General features: G+C 36.2%; 1 protein-coding gene across 1 annotated transcript in view; it reads right to left on the bottom strand.

The window, feature by feature from the left end:
* LOC111055930 overlaps window positions 1–16379 on the bottom strand; it is a 62947-nt gene extending 46568 nt beyond the window's left edge. The window contains exon 1 of the mRNA XM_039426707.1: window positions 16308–16379. Within this exon, the coding sequence (XP_039282641.1) occupies window positions 16308–16365 (58 nt within the window). The 5' untranslated portion in view covers window positions 16366–16379. The remainder of the gene's footprint in view (window positions 1–16307) is intronic.
* Between the last annotated feature and the right edge of the window lie 253 nt (window positions 16380–16632).

Genomic DNA, 16632 nt, shown 5'->3' with positions numbered 1-16632 from the left:
CATGTGTGATATATATATACCATGTAAAAGTTGTGTATGTATATATCAGCGGTAATAAGTTATCGGGCTGCGGTAATTTACGAGCGACGGTGGGTAGGAGGTGAAGGTTCAGGGTGGGGGGAAAAGCATGTGCCAGTCGCTTGTAGGTGGGAAGATAGAGTTTCACGGCGAATTTAATGTGAAATTTTGAAAAGAGGAATCTCGCGAAAAGAGAAAAGACAGAATTGATTCTTCGCTTTTGAGGCGGAGGACGAGTTGGATTTTGGCCTCTCGTCGATTGTGTGGCTCGGGCTCAGCGCCATAAATTAGACAGACGGAGATCGGCTAGAGCTTGGAAAGTGGGAAGAAGAGGGAAGAGGGAATAGTCATTCTTTACCATGTGCACCCGAACAAGGCATTCGGAATGCGATCGGATATTTTTATTCTTCTTCTTCTTCATCATACTCTTCTTTCCCCCCTCATTCTTCCTTCACTTCACCTCCTCCTTCTTACTTGTCATCCTCCTTTTTACCTTCTTCTTCTTTTTCTTCTTCTTCTTTTTCTTCTTCTTCTTCTTCTTCTTCTTCTTCTTCTTCTTCTTCTTCTCTTCTTCTTCTTCTTCTTCTTCTTCTTCTTCTTCTTCTTCTTCTTCTTCTTCTTCTTCTTCTTCTTCCTTCTTCTTCTTCTTCTTCTCTTCTTCTTCTTCTTCTTCTTTTCTTCTTCTTCTTCTTCTCTTCTTCTTCTTCTTCTTCTTTCTTCTTCTTCTTCTTCTTCTTCTTCTTCTTCTTCTTCTTTCTTCTTCTTCTTCTTCTTCTTCTTCTTCTCTTTCTTCTTCTTCTCTTCTTCTTCTTCTTCTTCTTCTTCTTCTCTTCTTTTTCTTCTTCTTCTTCTTCTTCTTCTTCTTCTTCTTCTTCTTCTTCTCTTCTTCTTCTTCTTCTTCTCTTCTTCTTCTTCTTCTTCTTCTTCTTCTTCTTCTTCTTCTTCTTCTTCTTCTTCTTCTTCTTCTTCTCTTCTTCTTCTTCTTCTTCTTCTTCTTCTTCTTCTCTTCTTCTCTTCTTCTTCTTCTTCTTCTTCCTTTATCCTCTTCTCTTTTTCCTACTTCTCCTCCCCCTTCTTGCTACTTCTTCTTCCTCCTTCTTTTTCCTACTCTTCTTCTTCTTCTTCTTCTTCTCTTCTTCTACACCTTCTTCTCCTTCTTCTACACCTTCTTCTCCTTCTTCTACACCCTCTTCTCCTTCTTCTACACCCTCTTCTCCTTCTTCTACACCTTCTTCTCCTTCTTCCACACCTTATTCTCCTTTTTCTACACTTTCTCCTTCTTCTACACCTTCTTCTCCCTCTTCTACACCTTCTTCTCCCTCTTCTACACCTTCTTCTCCTTCTTCTACACATTCTTCTCCTTCTTCTACACCTTCTTCTCCTTCTTCTACACCTTCTTCTACACCTTCTTCTCCCTCTTCTACACCTTCTTCTCCTTCTTCTACACCTTATTCTCCTTCTTCTACACCTTCTTCTACACCTTCTTCTCCTTCTTCTACACCTTCTTCTCCTTCTTCCACACCTTATTCTCCTTTTTCTACACCTTCTTCTCTTCTTCTACACCTTCTTCTCCTTCTTCTACACCTTCTTCTCCCTCTTCTACACCTTCTTCTCCTTCTTCTACACCTTCTTCTCTTCTTCTACACATTCTTCTCCTTCTTCTACACCTTCTTCTCCTCCTCCTTCTCCTCGTCCTCCCACTCCTATTCCTCCTCCTTCTCCTCCTCCACCTCTCCACCACCTCATCATTCTTCTTATTATTTTTCTTCTTCTTCATCATAATCTTACACTACCCTTTTTCCATCTTTCTCTTCACTTTCTTTTCTTTCTTCCTTTTCTTTTCTACTTATTCCCTATCTCCCTCATCACCAACACCCCCACCCCCTCTATCAACCCTCTTACAATCTGCCAGATTTAATTATCGTCAGCAGAAGCCTATTCTTTGTTCGTGCGGACAATGGAATCGTAATATGGTTGTTACAAAAAATTGACGGCTTGGCAAATATTTTTTAACGATCTGTGCTGAGCGCAGGTAGCAATTAGCGCTGCAAATTAACGGGTCGAGAGTCGAGACTAGTTTGATTGATGTCCGCGCGAGCGATTCGATTTCTATCGACTCTGAAATAGGTCTACCTCTACTAACCGCGTGGCAGTGATCATTCAGCAGACAGCTCGAAATTGTATCGACTAAAAGAAACAGGCCTCTTCACCACTAAAGTGATCTCAAAGAATGTTCCACTTCTACACTGTTATTCTTCTCCACTCTACTAAGATGTTATTCTTGGATGCTACAAAGTTCTTTGGTGGACCTGTCAATCTTCTCAAGAGTGTTCCTAATTGGAATGTGAGATCGATTTCTCATGTTTTTATACTTTGCAAAAAGTAACGTTGATTTAGTAGCTCGGTAAATGAAAAAATCTATTTATGTCTTTCAATTTGTTACTCCGATTCCTAACATTTTACAGTTATAATATAGTAATCATAGCTCAACCAATTCTCTCAAGTATACATTATAAGATTTCAGTATCGATCATCGAAAACCTCCAAAGAAAAAAAAAGTCAAATACTGAAAAGCATAATTGGAAGTATTTTAGTGCTCCAATCAATTAATTTACTTCACATAACTTATACTCAAAGACCCGGTTGCACAAAAGCCGGTTAAATTTTAACCTTGATTAATATCATGAGAACCAATCAGAGAAGGCTTTATTGAGAAGACGGCTTCTCTGATTGGTTCTCGTGGAATTAATCACGACTAAAGTTCTAGCGGCTTTTGTGCAACCGGCAAAAAGAGTAAGTTGACTCAAGTAAGTGATCTACAGATAACCTTATTTCTCCCTCAATCACTTCAATTATTTTTTCAATAGATTGCAATCTAGTTTAAAAAGTCTATTGAGCAATTATTTCCAATATAATTTTTCGAATATCATTTGATGATGTGATTTCCATACAAATAATGGATAAATAATAAATAAATTACTCTCAAGATATGGCAGTCTAAGTAATAGAAGATGCCTTTCAAATGACTGGTCACTTAGACTTATAAGGTAATTAGGTTTCCAAAGATTTATTCTGATACTATTGTCATTATTATATTGTTATACCACCACTCACAATACTGCCACTTCCAAGATATAATGCAGTATAAATAAAAATTTAAATCTCAGTACCCTTTTAAATTAATTTATCAAAACATGTTTCGGACATTTTTATGCCATTTCCAATAATACTCTCAGATGAGATTTGAAAATGACATTAATGTCCGAAACATGTTGTGATAAAATAATTTAAAAGGGTACTGAGATTTATATTTTTATTTATATTGAAAGTTGCCCTGAAGAAAAGAGTTAATATTTTGCAGTATCTTGTCAAAAATGACATTCACTATTGAAAATTATTGTGTAAATGGTTCGATTTCAGTTGCGGTACTATATTTCCAAATAGCTTCCAAGTATTCAATTAGCTTATTTAGAGATAAAACTTTTATGTTAAAAACATTCAATTACTCTTATTTCCTGACACAGTCATAATAATTATTATGACATAATAAGTGTTATATAACAAGGGCGAATTTGACTGGTTAGTTGCAATTCAATAATGTGAAAATTTATACAATCAATTACTCTTCATTTCCTGACACAGTCATAATAACATGGTGAAATGTGACTGGTTAGTTGGAATTCAATAATATAATAGTATCTTATGTCACATGAACGGGAAGGGCCTTTTGCAGACGAGAATGATGTTTCTAGTTGAGGCGGTAGCCGAGACTAGAATTCAATTCGAGCACTGCAGAAGACATTACGTCCAAGTAATGTACACTATTTTTTGTCATAATAATCCAAAAACGAAAAATTGATAAATAGAAAACATTACCAGCTTGTGCTGAAGTTACTACGTGCATTCTATAAACATAACCTAGTTTACAAATTCCGAATCAGGAATTTGCGGAAGTTGACAAAACTTCCACCTGGAGCGCTGGAGGTGGTTTTTTAGCAGTTTTGCTGTTCCTATTTCGGAACTAGGAAACATACTCGACTATAAAGAAAACATGTGGTTTCATTACAGTAGAGTATGCTGTAATGAGAATCATATGTTTATTTGTTTTGCGAACAGCTGTTTACCGGATTGATTTTATGCATGAAAAACATCTGGAATTGAATGACTATGACAAAATATTTATACAATCAATTATTACTTTACTTGCCCTATTACCATAGGTAAGGAAAGTATTGCTTTCCGAAAAAAATTAAGGTACCCCAATTTCTAAACTTCTATACGTTTCAAGGTCACCTGAGTCCAAAAAAGTGGTTTTTGGTTATTGGTCTGTATGTGTGTGTGTGTGTGTGTGTGTGTGGTGTGTGTGTGTGTGTGTGTGTGTGGTGTGTGTGTGTGTGTGTGTGTGTGTGGTGTGTGTGTGTGTGTGTGTGTGTGTGTGTGGTGTGTGTGTGTGTGTGTGGTGTGTGTGTGTGTGTGGTGTGTGGTGTGTGTGTGTGTGTGTTGTGTGTGTGTGTGTGTGTGTGTGTGTGTGTGTGTGTGTGTGTGTGTGTGTGTGTGTGTGGATCCTACACGAACAATTTCGATCAAATGCAATTATTAAAGATGGCGGCTAAAATGGCGAAAATGTTGTCAAAAACAGGGTTTTTCGTGATTTTCTCGGAAACGGCTCCAACGATTTTGATCAAATTCATACCTAAAATAGTCATCGATAAGCTCTATCAACTGCCACAAATCCCATATCTGTAAAAATTTCAGGAGCTCCGCCCCATCAATGCAAAGTTCGATTTTAGATTTCCAATTATCAGGCTTCAGATACAATTTAAACAAAAAAATATGATTATTCAATTGCAAATTATTGTTGATTCTATTAAATCATTCACTATGAAGAGATAGCTCAGACCTCATGTGTGTCTCCAGCGTTATTGTCCTGTCACCAGCTGACTCAAATCTTTGAATAGTAGCTTTGAGAGGCGCGGGAACACTAGAGTCAGGTGATCAATTTTCATAACGGCAAGGAATGTTGTGTGAGTTCGCCACACCAGATTTTTACTCTTTAATCCCTGACACTGTCAAAACAACATGGGAGAATTTGACTGGTTAGTTGGAATTCAATAGTATAAAATGTATAGAATCAATTACTCTTTATTTCCTGACCCAGTCATAATTACATTGGAGAATATGACTGGTTAGTTGGAATTGAATAATATAAAAATCGATTTCTTGGTGTTGACTGCAGCAATATCAAGAGTCTACACTAATTTGAATACATTTCTTAACGAAACGGTTTTAGTTACCAGAGTAGACAGAGAAAGTCAGATGTAGGTATTATTAGGGACTGAGAAGATCGGCCGAATGAGAGCGTGGGTTTTGAAAAATATCTCTCCGATCAGTTTTCTCATGTTTGTAACCGGAGAGAAAAAAAAACAGTGGGATGAGATGCCGTATCATTTCATCGAGTCCAGAGTCTGCCGAGAGCCATGGCTCCACTCCTATGCAAATCGCCTGCCATCGTTTTAATAGTGCTTCTGATTCAAACCAAGCCAAATGCTCACATTATCCCAGTACCGATCTCCACGTATCTGGATCGTTGTAATTGTTGTCTTCAACAAATAGTATATGAACTCGTGACCCAATCCACAACCAACATCATAGCTGATTTATTTTAAACAAAACCTTTCATTGCAAAGAAGATGATTATATTTATAAAACCATGCATTGCAGTGAAGATGATTATATTTTTAAAACCATTCATTGCAGTGAAGATGACTATATATGACTATACATCATAGATGACAGTCATTATTAGATGACTATATCATATACATCATATCTATGTAGAGGAAACAACTACAGAGTTGTTCTGTTCATTCAAAGTTTTAAATAACTCTGAATAGTTCGAAACTCGTTGTGTTAAGATACAATTTCAAATGTTGCTATGGATTTAAAATGTTTACTGTAACTAGAGAGTAGTTTATATTCTCTCTCTGTGATGTGTAGCAGATACATGTGTGTATAGTCTCTATACATCATAGATCACAGTCATTATTAGATGACTATATCATATACATCATATCTATGTAGAGGAAACAACTACAGAGTTCTTCTGTTCATTCAAAGTTAAAGATCACTCTAAAGAAATCGAAACTCGTTCTGTTAAGATACAATTTAAAATGTTGCTATGGATTTAAAATGTTTATTGTAACTAGAGAGTAGTTTTTATTCTCTCTCTGTGATGTGTAGCATTGAATGACTTCTACATTAGTGATAGGTGATATTCTATATGTTTTCCAGCTCGTGTGTGATTCATTACAACAGGATTTTTGTCTTTATATCTGACAATCTCCGAATCATGTAGGCTATTTAAAGTAGAATATAAGAAATAGTTGTTGCTTCTTCTGATTCTTCAATTCATTCATTACATAGAAAACGCTAATACTCTGAAAGTCTGAATTTTATTCAAATTCAGTTAGATTACATCCTAAATTACATTTTTTGAGACCTGGTGGAGTGAACAGAACGGGGTGATTTGTTACGCCGGGGTGAATTGATTGCATGTTTTGTGTTATTGATAAAGATTTAGTAGGGAAATAACGTTGAGATTGTTAATTTTGTTAGTACTATTATAATCATTCACCAATTTTCTTTTTGTTACACTGTGAAGTGGAGGTAAAAAGTCAAGACATACAAGTTAAGTAATATTATGAAAATGATAGTGTATCTTAATTTTGATTCATACTATAATAAATTAAGAAGAAGGAGGATTGTGGGCCGACCCCACAAAAGATGGATGTTATGGGGAGTTTGAAGTCGGAACAGACAGATAGTCTAATCCTTGTAGGAAGACGATGACGACGACAATAATAAAAACTATGTACTGTACAATGCTCAACATTCTACTGTTGTATCATAACTCATATTGTAACATCACAATACCTTGTCAATTTCAACGGATTCTTCCTTGCTCTTTCAAGCACCATATCAATCAATTTTTCCAAAGTGGAATCTTTTATTCAGGTGTAAGGTTATGTATCCAACATGTGAAACCCAACAATACTGTTTAAAAACCAACATTTTCCAAAATAACTATTTTTGAGTCAGTGAAACAACGAGAATCGTGATCCACTCACCTTCCATTACACCGAAAATAATTTCAAAGCCTCCTGATTTGGCAGCACATTTTCATTAGTGGTGCCCGCTGCATCCGGTGGAAGGAGCCCTGCCCAAAATGGCGTCTGCTGTATGAATTATTTATTTGGAAAAAAGGGGAAGGAGGATCAGGGTTCGAACCCGGAGCATTTTTTTCGGTTTGGGAGCAGGAAAGGCAGCCACCAGTTAAACGCTCCAATTACGCCGCTACTCCAAAATAACAGTGAGAGGATAATGACGATTGTCTACCCTCTTCCTCCTCCGAAAAGAGAGGAGCTTCCTTCTAAAAATCGGGGGTCACGCACACCACCCCCTCCCCACCCTTCAACACCCTAGCGGGCACGTCTCTGACGTATCTTCCCGCAGCTCCCATTACCTTAATTGTTATTTTTACCTATTAGAAACTCGTTAAATCCGACAATTCTCCCTGGCTGTAAAAAAGGATCAACACGGTCGGTCACCTCGATCCGACCCCAGACTCTAGCATTAGATGGGCGGCATTAGAAGCACCTACTGCGGTCTCACTTCTTCCCCTCACCGTACCATTAGATTGATCTCCCAAGAAAATGGACGGCTCCGTGTCTTCCTGGGAACAACTACCGTCACGAAAGCCATCGACAATAATTATTGCATCAAATGATAGCTGTAGAATGCAAAGTGTATGCAATGAGTGCTACGAAATTGAACTGAACTACAACTTTGATCGACACTGACCGTAATATTTGTGCAACTAGTGCGCAAAGTGTCAGTTTGCTGCACCGAAAGAAACGTTTACGCCCGAGCCGTAGGCGAGGGCGGAATGGTTTCTTGAGTGCAGCAGAGGAACTTTGCGCACGTATTTCACATTAAGTTTTTCCTACAGTTACCATTGAATATGAAAAGTGGGTAATTATGGGTAAAATTGCCTGAAATCTATCAAATGTTTTTCTGTGTAATTTTATTATTGATAAAAACCTTAATCCTAAAATCCTAAAGTCCTCGTTGTCCTTGGTTATAATATATAATGAATAATAATTAGCGCGTTGTGCTTGGTTGCACCTCTGCTCACTATAGCAGCCCAGTCACTGTTACCAACTTCATTTTCATTTTGCTGCACTGTTGCTCCATATAACCTACTAAGTATTTTGCGTTGCCATGTTGCAAATCTGGAGTGCAGAAAAATTTTTCCCGCACTAGAGCGGAATAGTATATTTCGCACCTAGAGCAGAAAATGAGATTTTTCCAGCTCGAAATCGGTTTTCAAGTCCGAGGCCGTAGGCCGAGGACTAGAAAAGATTGAGAGCTGGAAAAACATTTTTGCCCGTGGTGCGAACGATATTTTTCGCCACACTACAGGTTTTGCTGACAAAATAAATAAAGAATACAAAATAAAGAATACTCGTTAAGCTATCGTACCTATCTCTTGATTTTAGTGGTAGAAGATTTGCAGTCAGGATTTCAGATTCTTTTAAAATTTCACTTGGAATACCACAGTCATCTTCAAGCATTTTTGAAAATTCGGAATGCACTAATCAACAATAAATAATTGAATAAAACTGGTTGCGAAGCGAATTAGTTTGATTCGAAACTGGAACTAAAATCATGGCGACTTCAGCTTATTATGAAAGTGGACACTCGCCCGATCTAGCGGATGACTTATTAATAATAATTAGCGCGTTGTTTCCAGCCATAAGCGGCTGGAAAGAGACAACTTTCTGGCCTAGACCGGAAAAGAAACCCTTTTCTGACGTCGTCTGCAAACAAGGTCTTTCAGATCTACGTAGGGACTGGAAAACAGCTGCTTTCTGTGCAGTGTGGCGAAAAAGTGATTCTTTGCGTTCTGTAATCAGTGCAGCAATGGCCACTTTTCAACGTAACTGTAGGAAAATTCCATTTCCATCATCATTATTTCAACAAGTGGAACCACCCACTTTTTTTTAAATTTTATTAAGACGAAGAATATTAATATGGTCTAAGAAGGATTATTTTCTTCTCCATTCAAATTTTTAATCACAGTAACAACTTGGTAACCCGGATTAATTGGAAATTGAAACACAGACGATCTGAATAAATGAAATCTCAGATTAACCAGTGAATGAATGGAAACATACAGGGAGTGAACATACCATTCGACACAAGATTCTTCTCTTCTCCTTTGGATCATAGAGTACGGTAGCCTATACTCATTCCAGTACAGCAGTGATTGAAGGTTGATCATAGTATATAGACTACTCATTTATGTTCAGTGATTGAAGGTTTATATTAAAATTATTGATTTTTTTGCTTCCAAATCCTCTGTCTTATCCAATAGGAATACATTATAATCTATATGAGCTCCATAGTGAATAGTCATGGTTTCTATCCTCAGAGGTTCTTCTTGCCATTTCCTATTTGTTCGATGCGCTCCCTGTTGAACAGGGAAGCATTGGTCATTGTTCATTGTGAATATATGAATTCCTATATTAATAAGTAGAGAATGATCTGAATCAGTCCAAATCTATCGTTGAGAATTCATTGAATCTTAAGTATTCATTTATTGAATTGAAATCATTGTTTTAAACTTATCAGGAGATTGGACATTTGAGATTAATTGAAGAATGACATATCAATCACATCATCACATGAGTGGAACACTTTATCATGATTAGGCTAATATTCTGAGTCCAGATTAATAATTTTTGATTGCAGATAGGATAAAAATAAAGCTACTTTCTGGCAGAATAGGTGGTTTCATGTCTTACCCATCATCTTTACTTTTCTAGTGACAGTAGCTTCCTGTTCTCCCAACTGTAATGATAGGTGATAACGCTCTATTATCATTATGATAGTTTCTAGAACTTTTATGTTAAAAATGTGCTGATAAAAGGCTCTGGAATACTCGTAAATAACATTCAGAGAATATTTCTCAAAACTCTCCAGTCTATAGATTTTGAAAGTTACACCTATCCTGACGTGAAAATTCGAGATAAACAATCAAATCGAAAAAAAGTTTGGCCAGGTTTTTTGCAAGCGTCCACCCAGCTTGATAATCAGCAGGCAACATTTGAATACATCCTGCCCTGCCTTCACTTATCCTTGTAACAACAGTCGATAGCAATCATCGTTTCAACTCGTTCCCTAATTGTAAAGCAGATATGTTGAGAAAATAAGCTGAGGCGGTGCATGGAGCTGTATTAATAACGAAAGATGAAACAGGATTCGAAAAAACCGTCTAGTAAAAAGTACCATTAAAAACTTGCTAATAACGTGTTATTAGTGAGAGAGTTGAGAACAATGCGGTGCATACGTAAATAGCTTGAAAGAGAGAAGATGGAAAAAAGAAAAGGAATGAACGAGTGTATTGAACGACCAATTCACCAGTTCTTCATTCTCTGAAAGTGTTTTAAGTTTTGGGACCCGAGTGGGAAACTATTGAAATGTTATCTGCACGCCCTGAGGAGCACTCATATACGGCTAGCTCTGTGGCACAAATAACTCATCAGCTCTCATCCAATAGCAAACGCAAAACATATTTGAATTTTTAAACAAGTAATACAGAACAAAAGGAGGGTGGTGCTTGGAATGAGCCTCAAGCATTCCAAACTAGCTTTCAGAACGCAGGCTGCAACAAAAATAAAAATATATCAAGCATTTAGCTTAATGCAATTCACATGCTTATTAGACTACTAGGCACCTAATAAGATTTACAATGCGGATCTAAATTATGTATTTTTCTATTTGTGTCTGTAGTTACAAAGTAAGATATCAAGTTCAAAGAGTAAAAAACACGATGGATTGGATTTCCAAAATGATAACCAGATTTTACATACCGAAAAAGGTAAAGGAGTGTTGAAACGATTTAAGGCTATCAAGAAGGTTTGGCACATTTAGATCAATAATTTCACATGTGAGAACGAGGAGAGATTATTTATAGTATAATTAACTTATTATTTCAATTTCAGAAAAGTACACTAGGATTTTTTTGAAATGCCAATATCAAACTTGAATCTGCTCGAAATTTCTCGACATTGACGAACATTAATTAAAAAATAACTATTGATTGCATAAAAATGATCCAGACACCAATAGAAAGGAGACATTCTCCCTGTTAATGTAATATAAAATTATTACGCATTACGACGCCCAATGATTCTGAGAGAAGTGATATTAAAAAGGAAAACAAATCTTCGCGATGTTTCCAATCTGATCATAAAAGTTGAATTTCCTTTCAATCCTTCAACCCTGAAATTTTTTTAGCTTTACTAGGATATCGGGGATGATATTCTACATCCAATTCTGACGTTGAATTGGAAATTTGAGAAAGTTGCAATTCCACACGAATTGGCAACCTTGTAATTTATTCAAATGGAGGGCCAAGTCTCAACTTATTTCACACAAACTATAGAGGCTATTCAATTATATTCACTATGAATTTATTTCAGGGGGAACATGGATTGGCCTCGGGACAATGAATGTTTCTCTTATCGTTGATTGGAGCTTCTCAAGCAATATTACGGTGGCTTGTTGAAATTATAAATGATAATATATAAAGTTGAAATAGTCCTATATGGAAGTGAGAATTGGATTCAGACACTGAGAATGGACAGTCGAATTCAAGCTGCAGAAATGAGGTTTCTAAGGAGTGTATTTGGCTGCACTTGAGTTGATAGAATCAGAAATACTGATATAAGACAGATTTTATTGGTTGCTCTTCTGAATGAAAGAATTATACAAAATAGACGCAACTGTTGTAGTCATTTGGATAGAATGCCACCTAGAAAAATGCCCCTTCAAGTCCAAAACTATAAACCTACTGGAAAAAGAGATGTAGGGAGGCCAAGAAAGAGATGGGTACCGGAACAGGTTAATTAATAAACTTATTCTGAGAACATTTCAAACTAGAATTGAGAAACTACACAGATTTTGATTATCTAAGGGCTAAGGGTCGAAACATGGTGAAGCGGCGGAGGTGGAGGTTAGCGGAGAGGATAGCTGAGTATGTTGAAAAGTAATGCATGAATTCAAATTCATGTTCCGTTTCACTCTACCTCGTTCCACTCTACCTTCGATGCTTCAATATTTTGACTCTACTAATGAGTTGTGCAATTTTCATTGTTATGTATTTGTTATACAATTATTTTACAATTCTAATTTTTGCCTTCCATATGTGAGTAATCTTGACCGTATTGTCTACATTGACGTAACAGGAGACATAAGCATATACGTAGAAACGTTGAATATACTGCACTTATACAGTAAGTATAATATATATATATATATATATATATATATATATATATATATATATATATATAAGTAAATAAGTAATATAATATAAGTACATATACTGCACTTATAATAGTACTAACAATAATTAATCCACATGATCAGTAATATCCTATTACAATGTCTCTCAAACAAAGGACTGCAACAACCAAATCCATATTGAGGAGTGTAAGAAAAATGAGTCGATGGATTATTCTTATTCAATAAAAACATTCTCAGATCAGAAAAGAATCAATCATGAATGTGGAGTAATCCAAATCAAGAACCTGAAGCTTTGCTCCACTAACTAAATCCGGAACGTTGATTTCTACTATCCAATACCAAATATCAATCATGAACAGAAGCCTATAATACTAATTTCACACCAGATCACATCAGTTTAAATCACATTTCCCCCACTACTTATTCAAGTAATTCGGAATCTGAACAATAAGAACTTATTACAGGATCACTGGGTAAACATCAGTGAATTTCTAAAATCACTGTTATTCTGAATTGATTGAAGTACAAAAAATTGTGTATCAAAAGTATCTTCAGTAAGACTGCATTATAATTATAAATGAATAAGTTCGCTGAAATGGTGCCCGGTTTCACCAAGCTCGGTCAACAAATTTGAAGATGATCAAATCAGGTACGGGTTTGAACGAGTGCGCTGGAACATATGATTTCTAAAGCGATAGTTTCTATCGATAATTCCAGTAGTCATTTGTGAAGCGTACCCCGTTCGATCAAGTTCAAATGTTAAATAAAAGGAGAGTTTCTCAGAGATTGACAGTGGTGTAACAACCGAAACCGGTCTTTCTAACTATCAATAAAATCAGTGGTTTTTGACAATTTCTTAGTCTTTCTATTTAATATGAATAATTACCACAATATCAACTTCTCAACTACACAAAAAGTTCAAATGTGTCTACCAACCTTGGTAAAACTGAATTTAGGCGTTTAAGACGTATAAGAACACCAAATAATATTAAGTCCACTGATTCACAAAACGACCTTACCTCCCTTTGGGGGAGATTTCTTTTTCCATTAAAACTAGTCACTAGGACTAACCATTAATTTTGTTCTCTTATTTCTTATCCTAACATATTAATTTTTATTGCTAAAGTCTTCCAGTGAAGCCTACAGCTATAATCTATAATTATTTCTCTACTTTTAACTCTTTCGCTACACATTTATTCAATTTATACTTTTATCACTTCACTAGCACTACACCAACTCGAAGGGCTTTGTTCTCTTCAACCTCCTTGTGAGTTCAGTGCTGTCTAGTAGTTGGATGACTTCGGTTTTGTCGTGTTGATGAAGACGAGACTCATGATGGGCTGCCAATCGTCTTATTTCACTGGTCACATAGGGGATGTGCAGATCTCGGTGCAAATCGCTGTTCCTTATGTACCAGGGCGCATTCACCATGCTCCGCAGTACTCTGTTTTAAAATGTTTGAATCTGATTGATGTTAGATGTTCTAGAGCAGCCCAATAGCTGAATTACATATGTTCAGACAGGTTTTAGGATTTTGTTTGTCATCTTTGGGAGAGATGAACGAGAAGAGAGAGATTGAGTCAAAGAGAGATGCAGTTGAAAGAGAAGGATGAGAAAGCATGAGTGGGAGTGATAATAAATTGAGAAACGATGAGACACAAAGGGTCATTAACAGCCAAACTAATTGGACTGGTGGTTTATTAAAGTGAACTGATTAAATTTCGCGGTCCAATTGCGAATTGTCATGAGTGAGCCTGAAGGTACTGTCCTGCTTGTGGTCAGAGGCGTAAGGTAAACAGATAAAAGGGCTGGAGACCAGGACCAGGACAGCATACCAATGTGGCGTTGACATACCCTGCTGTGCCCTGGGCCATATCTGTCCAGATGGACACAGCCCAAAGTACACCCTTCGCTAGGATGTCATCCTTTGATCTTACATTCGAGTGGACCCGCCTCGACGTCAACCCTTTATCCTTTGTCGACCATCTAATGTCCACATTCGTTTGTGCTTGAGCTACATACATCATGTGGTTAGGGGCAATATCAATGTCATCCAGCCGCGTTTCACAACTTCTTCAAGTGTTTTAATTTGCCGTGCTCTGACGTACCTACAGTCTCTTTGTGCCACATATGAAATTAGAAACCGAATTTATACATGTGTGTAAGTAAAGGTAGGTGATTTCACTGCAATATCATGTCAACTGAATCTCATAAATCAAATGAGATCAATCAGTAGAGAATCTATGAAGAAGTCGATGCTCTATGAGTTGAGAGATTCCCAATTATTATTTAGATCATGACGTGCTAGTAATGATTATATGAGTTTCATTATATAAATGATTTTACAGCATGCATTAGCTTGGAAGCGAAGTTGAGGAATTTTCAGGATCTTTTCAAATCTCAAATTAGGAGGTAGCTTACTGTAGCTCTCCAATACACTTCAACGTTATCTCATCAATAATTATTTATTACAAATAAACTCTTATAATATTACAATTAATCTTATGATATTATAATTAATTAGGAGGTAGCTTACTGTAGCTCTCCAATACACTTCAACGTTAAACTTCTATTCCTCACATAAATTTTCAAATAAGATTGAATAATATGCATAACATCATAAGGTATTATCGTATTATTATAGTTAGTTTCCTTCTAAGGCTGTCTTATTAATGTAACGTTTCGTAACGTTTCACGACTGTCAGACGAAAAAACGAATCTTCTCTGTTCACCTATACCACGGAATAAACAATCTAGGGAAGTGAGTATACCAACTCAGATACTAGAGAAAATCGAGTATAGAAAAAATGACAGTATATAAGTTTTCTCTGCCTAAACAGTGGTATTTCGTCTGCAGACCTACGTCGAAGCTACAGCGACTACCTTTCAGGTCTTCGTCTGTTCAGACGTCTGTACAAGCATGTGAAACGTTACGATAGTGGCCAGCCAAATCGATATATCGAGAATTTTATGCATCATTCAAGCTGAATGTGCAAATAATAAGCTAGACAGTCTGTTATATACCATAGATATATAATATCTGTTATATACCATATTTGTATAATCTACTTCCTGCAAACTTTAAACAGATTAATCTTCCTAGAAAGTTCAAAGCAATAAATCGTAAATTTCGTAAATCTTTGTAATTTTGTTTTGTCTTGTTTTGTGTGTTTTTAATAATAATAAATTGAAATTGAAATTGAAAATAGAAATTGAAATTGAAATAGTACACAATTGGTTGATGAGCAAAGGAAGACAGAACATAGAAAACATTATTTCAAATAACAACTAACCACCTAATGACTAACAAAACACTAACTAATTGATAATACACACAAAAAACTAACAAAACCTACTCTAGAACATGGTACGCCATAGTGGAGTAGGTCAATTTCCACACAGAAGAAACTAAACAAGTAGAGAACACATTATAAGAATCTTTTGTAACTAACTATTGTATGTAATATTGTAATTTATCTAATATTTTTGTAATTGATGTTGTAGTTTTAGTTTTTTTGGGGGGGAAATAAACATTTATTTATTTATAGAATAAAGATACCATTAAAGTAATCATTTGTATTTGAGTCTTATATTCACATTTGGATCATGGAATTGAGATTCGAGGAATGCAACAAGTAATAATAATCATTTATAATATCATTAAAGTGATCATAATATGCTTTTCTGAAACATGTATAAAAAGTGCATGCATTAAAGTAGGTGAAGAATTATCTTAAAGTAGGCTAATCACCAATAAACTTTAAAAACTTCCTTGAAGTGTGATCATTCAATAATAACAGATGATTTAGAATTGTTGTAAAGGCGTTTGTTGACAAGTGAAAAGCTTCGTGCAATACTTGAAAGCTCCAACTGATTTACACTGTGACAACAGGCGCCCCAGAGGACTCGATACTCACGTGAACGTTTGCAGTTGCGATTTGCGGTCAGACGCCGCACGCATTCAACTCGATCCATCCGAAGAGATAACAACAGGCCGTCAACCCTTTTCCATCAACTACCTGCAATTAACCGCAGACCTGAATGTAGCAGTCGGACTTTGACTGCCTCCCTGTCCTTCATTATTGAGCGGAGCAGACCTTCCATCACGTTTCACAACTAATTAAAACAGAGATCGAGCTTCAATCGGTGCGATGCGCTCCAATCTGTAGCCGCGATACCATCGGATGTATTAAATACGCTTTATCACCATAATTAATATAATCATTAATTTCTTGTAGTTTG

The sequence above is a fragment of the Nilaparvata lugens genome, chromosome 4 (genome assembly GCF_014356525.2).
Source record: "Nilaparvata lugens isolate BPH chromosome 4, ASM1435652v1, whole genome shotgun sequence".
NCBI lineage: Eukaryota > Metazoa > Arthropoda > Insecta > Hemiptera > Delphacidae > Nilaparvata > Nilaparvata lugens.
This window is presented reverse-complemented; position numbering and strand designations above follow the sequence as displayed.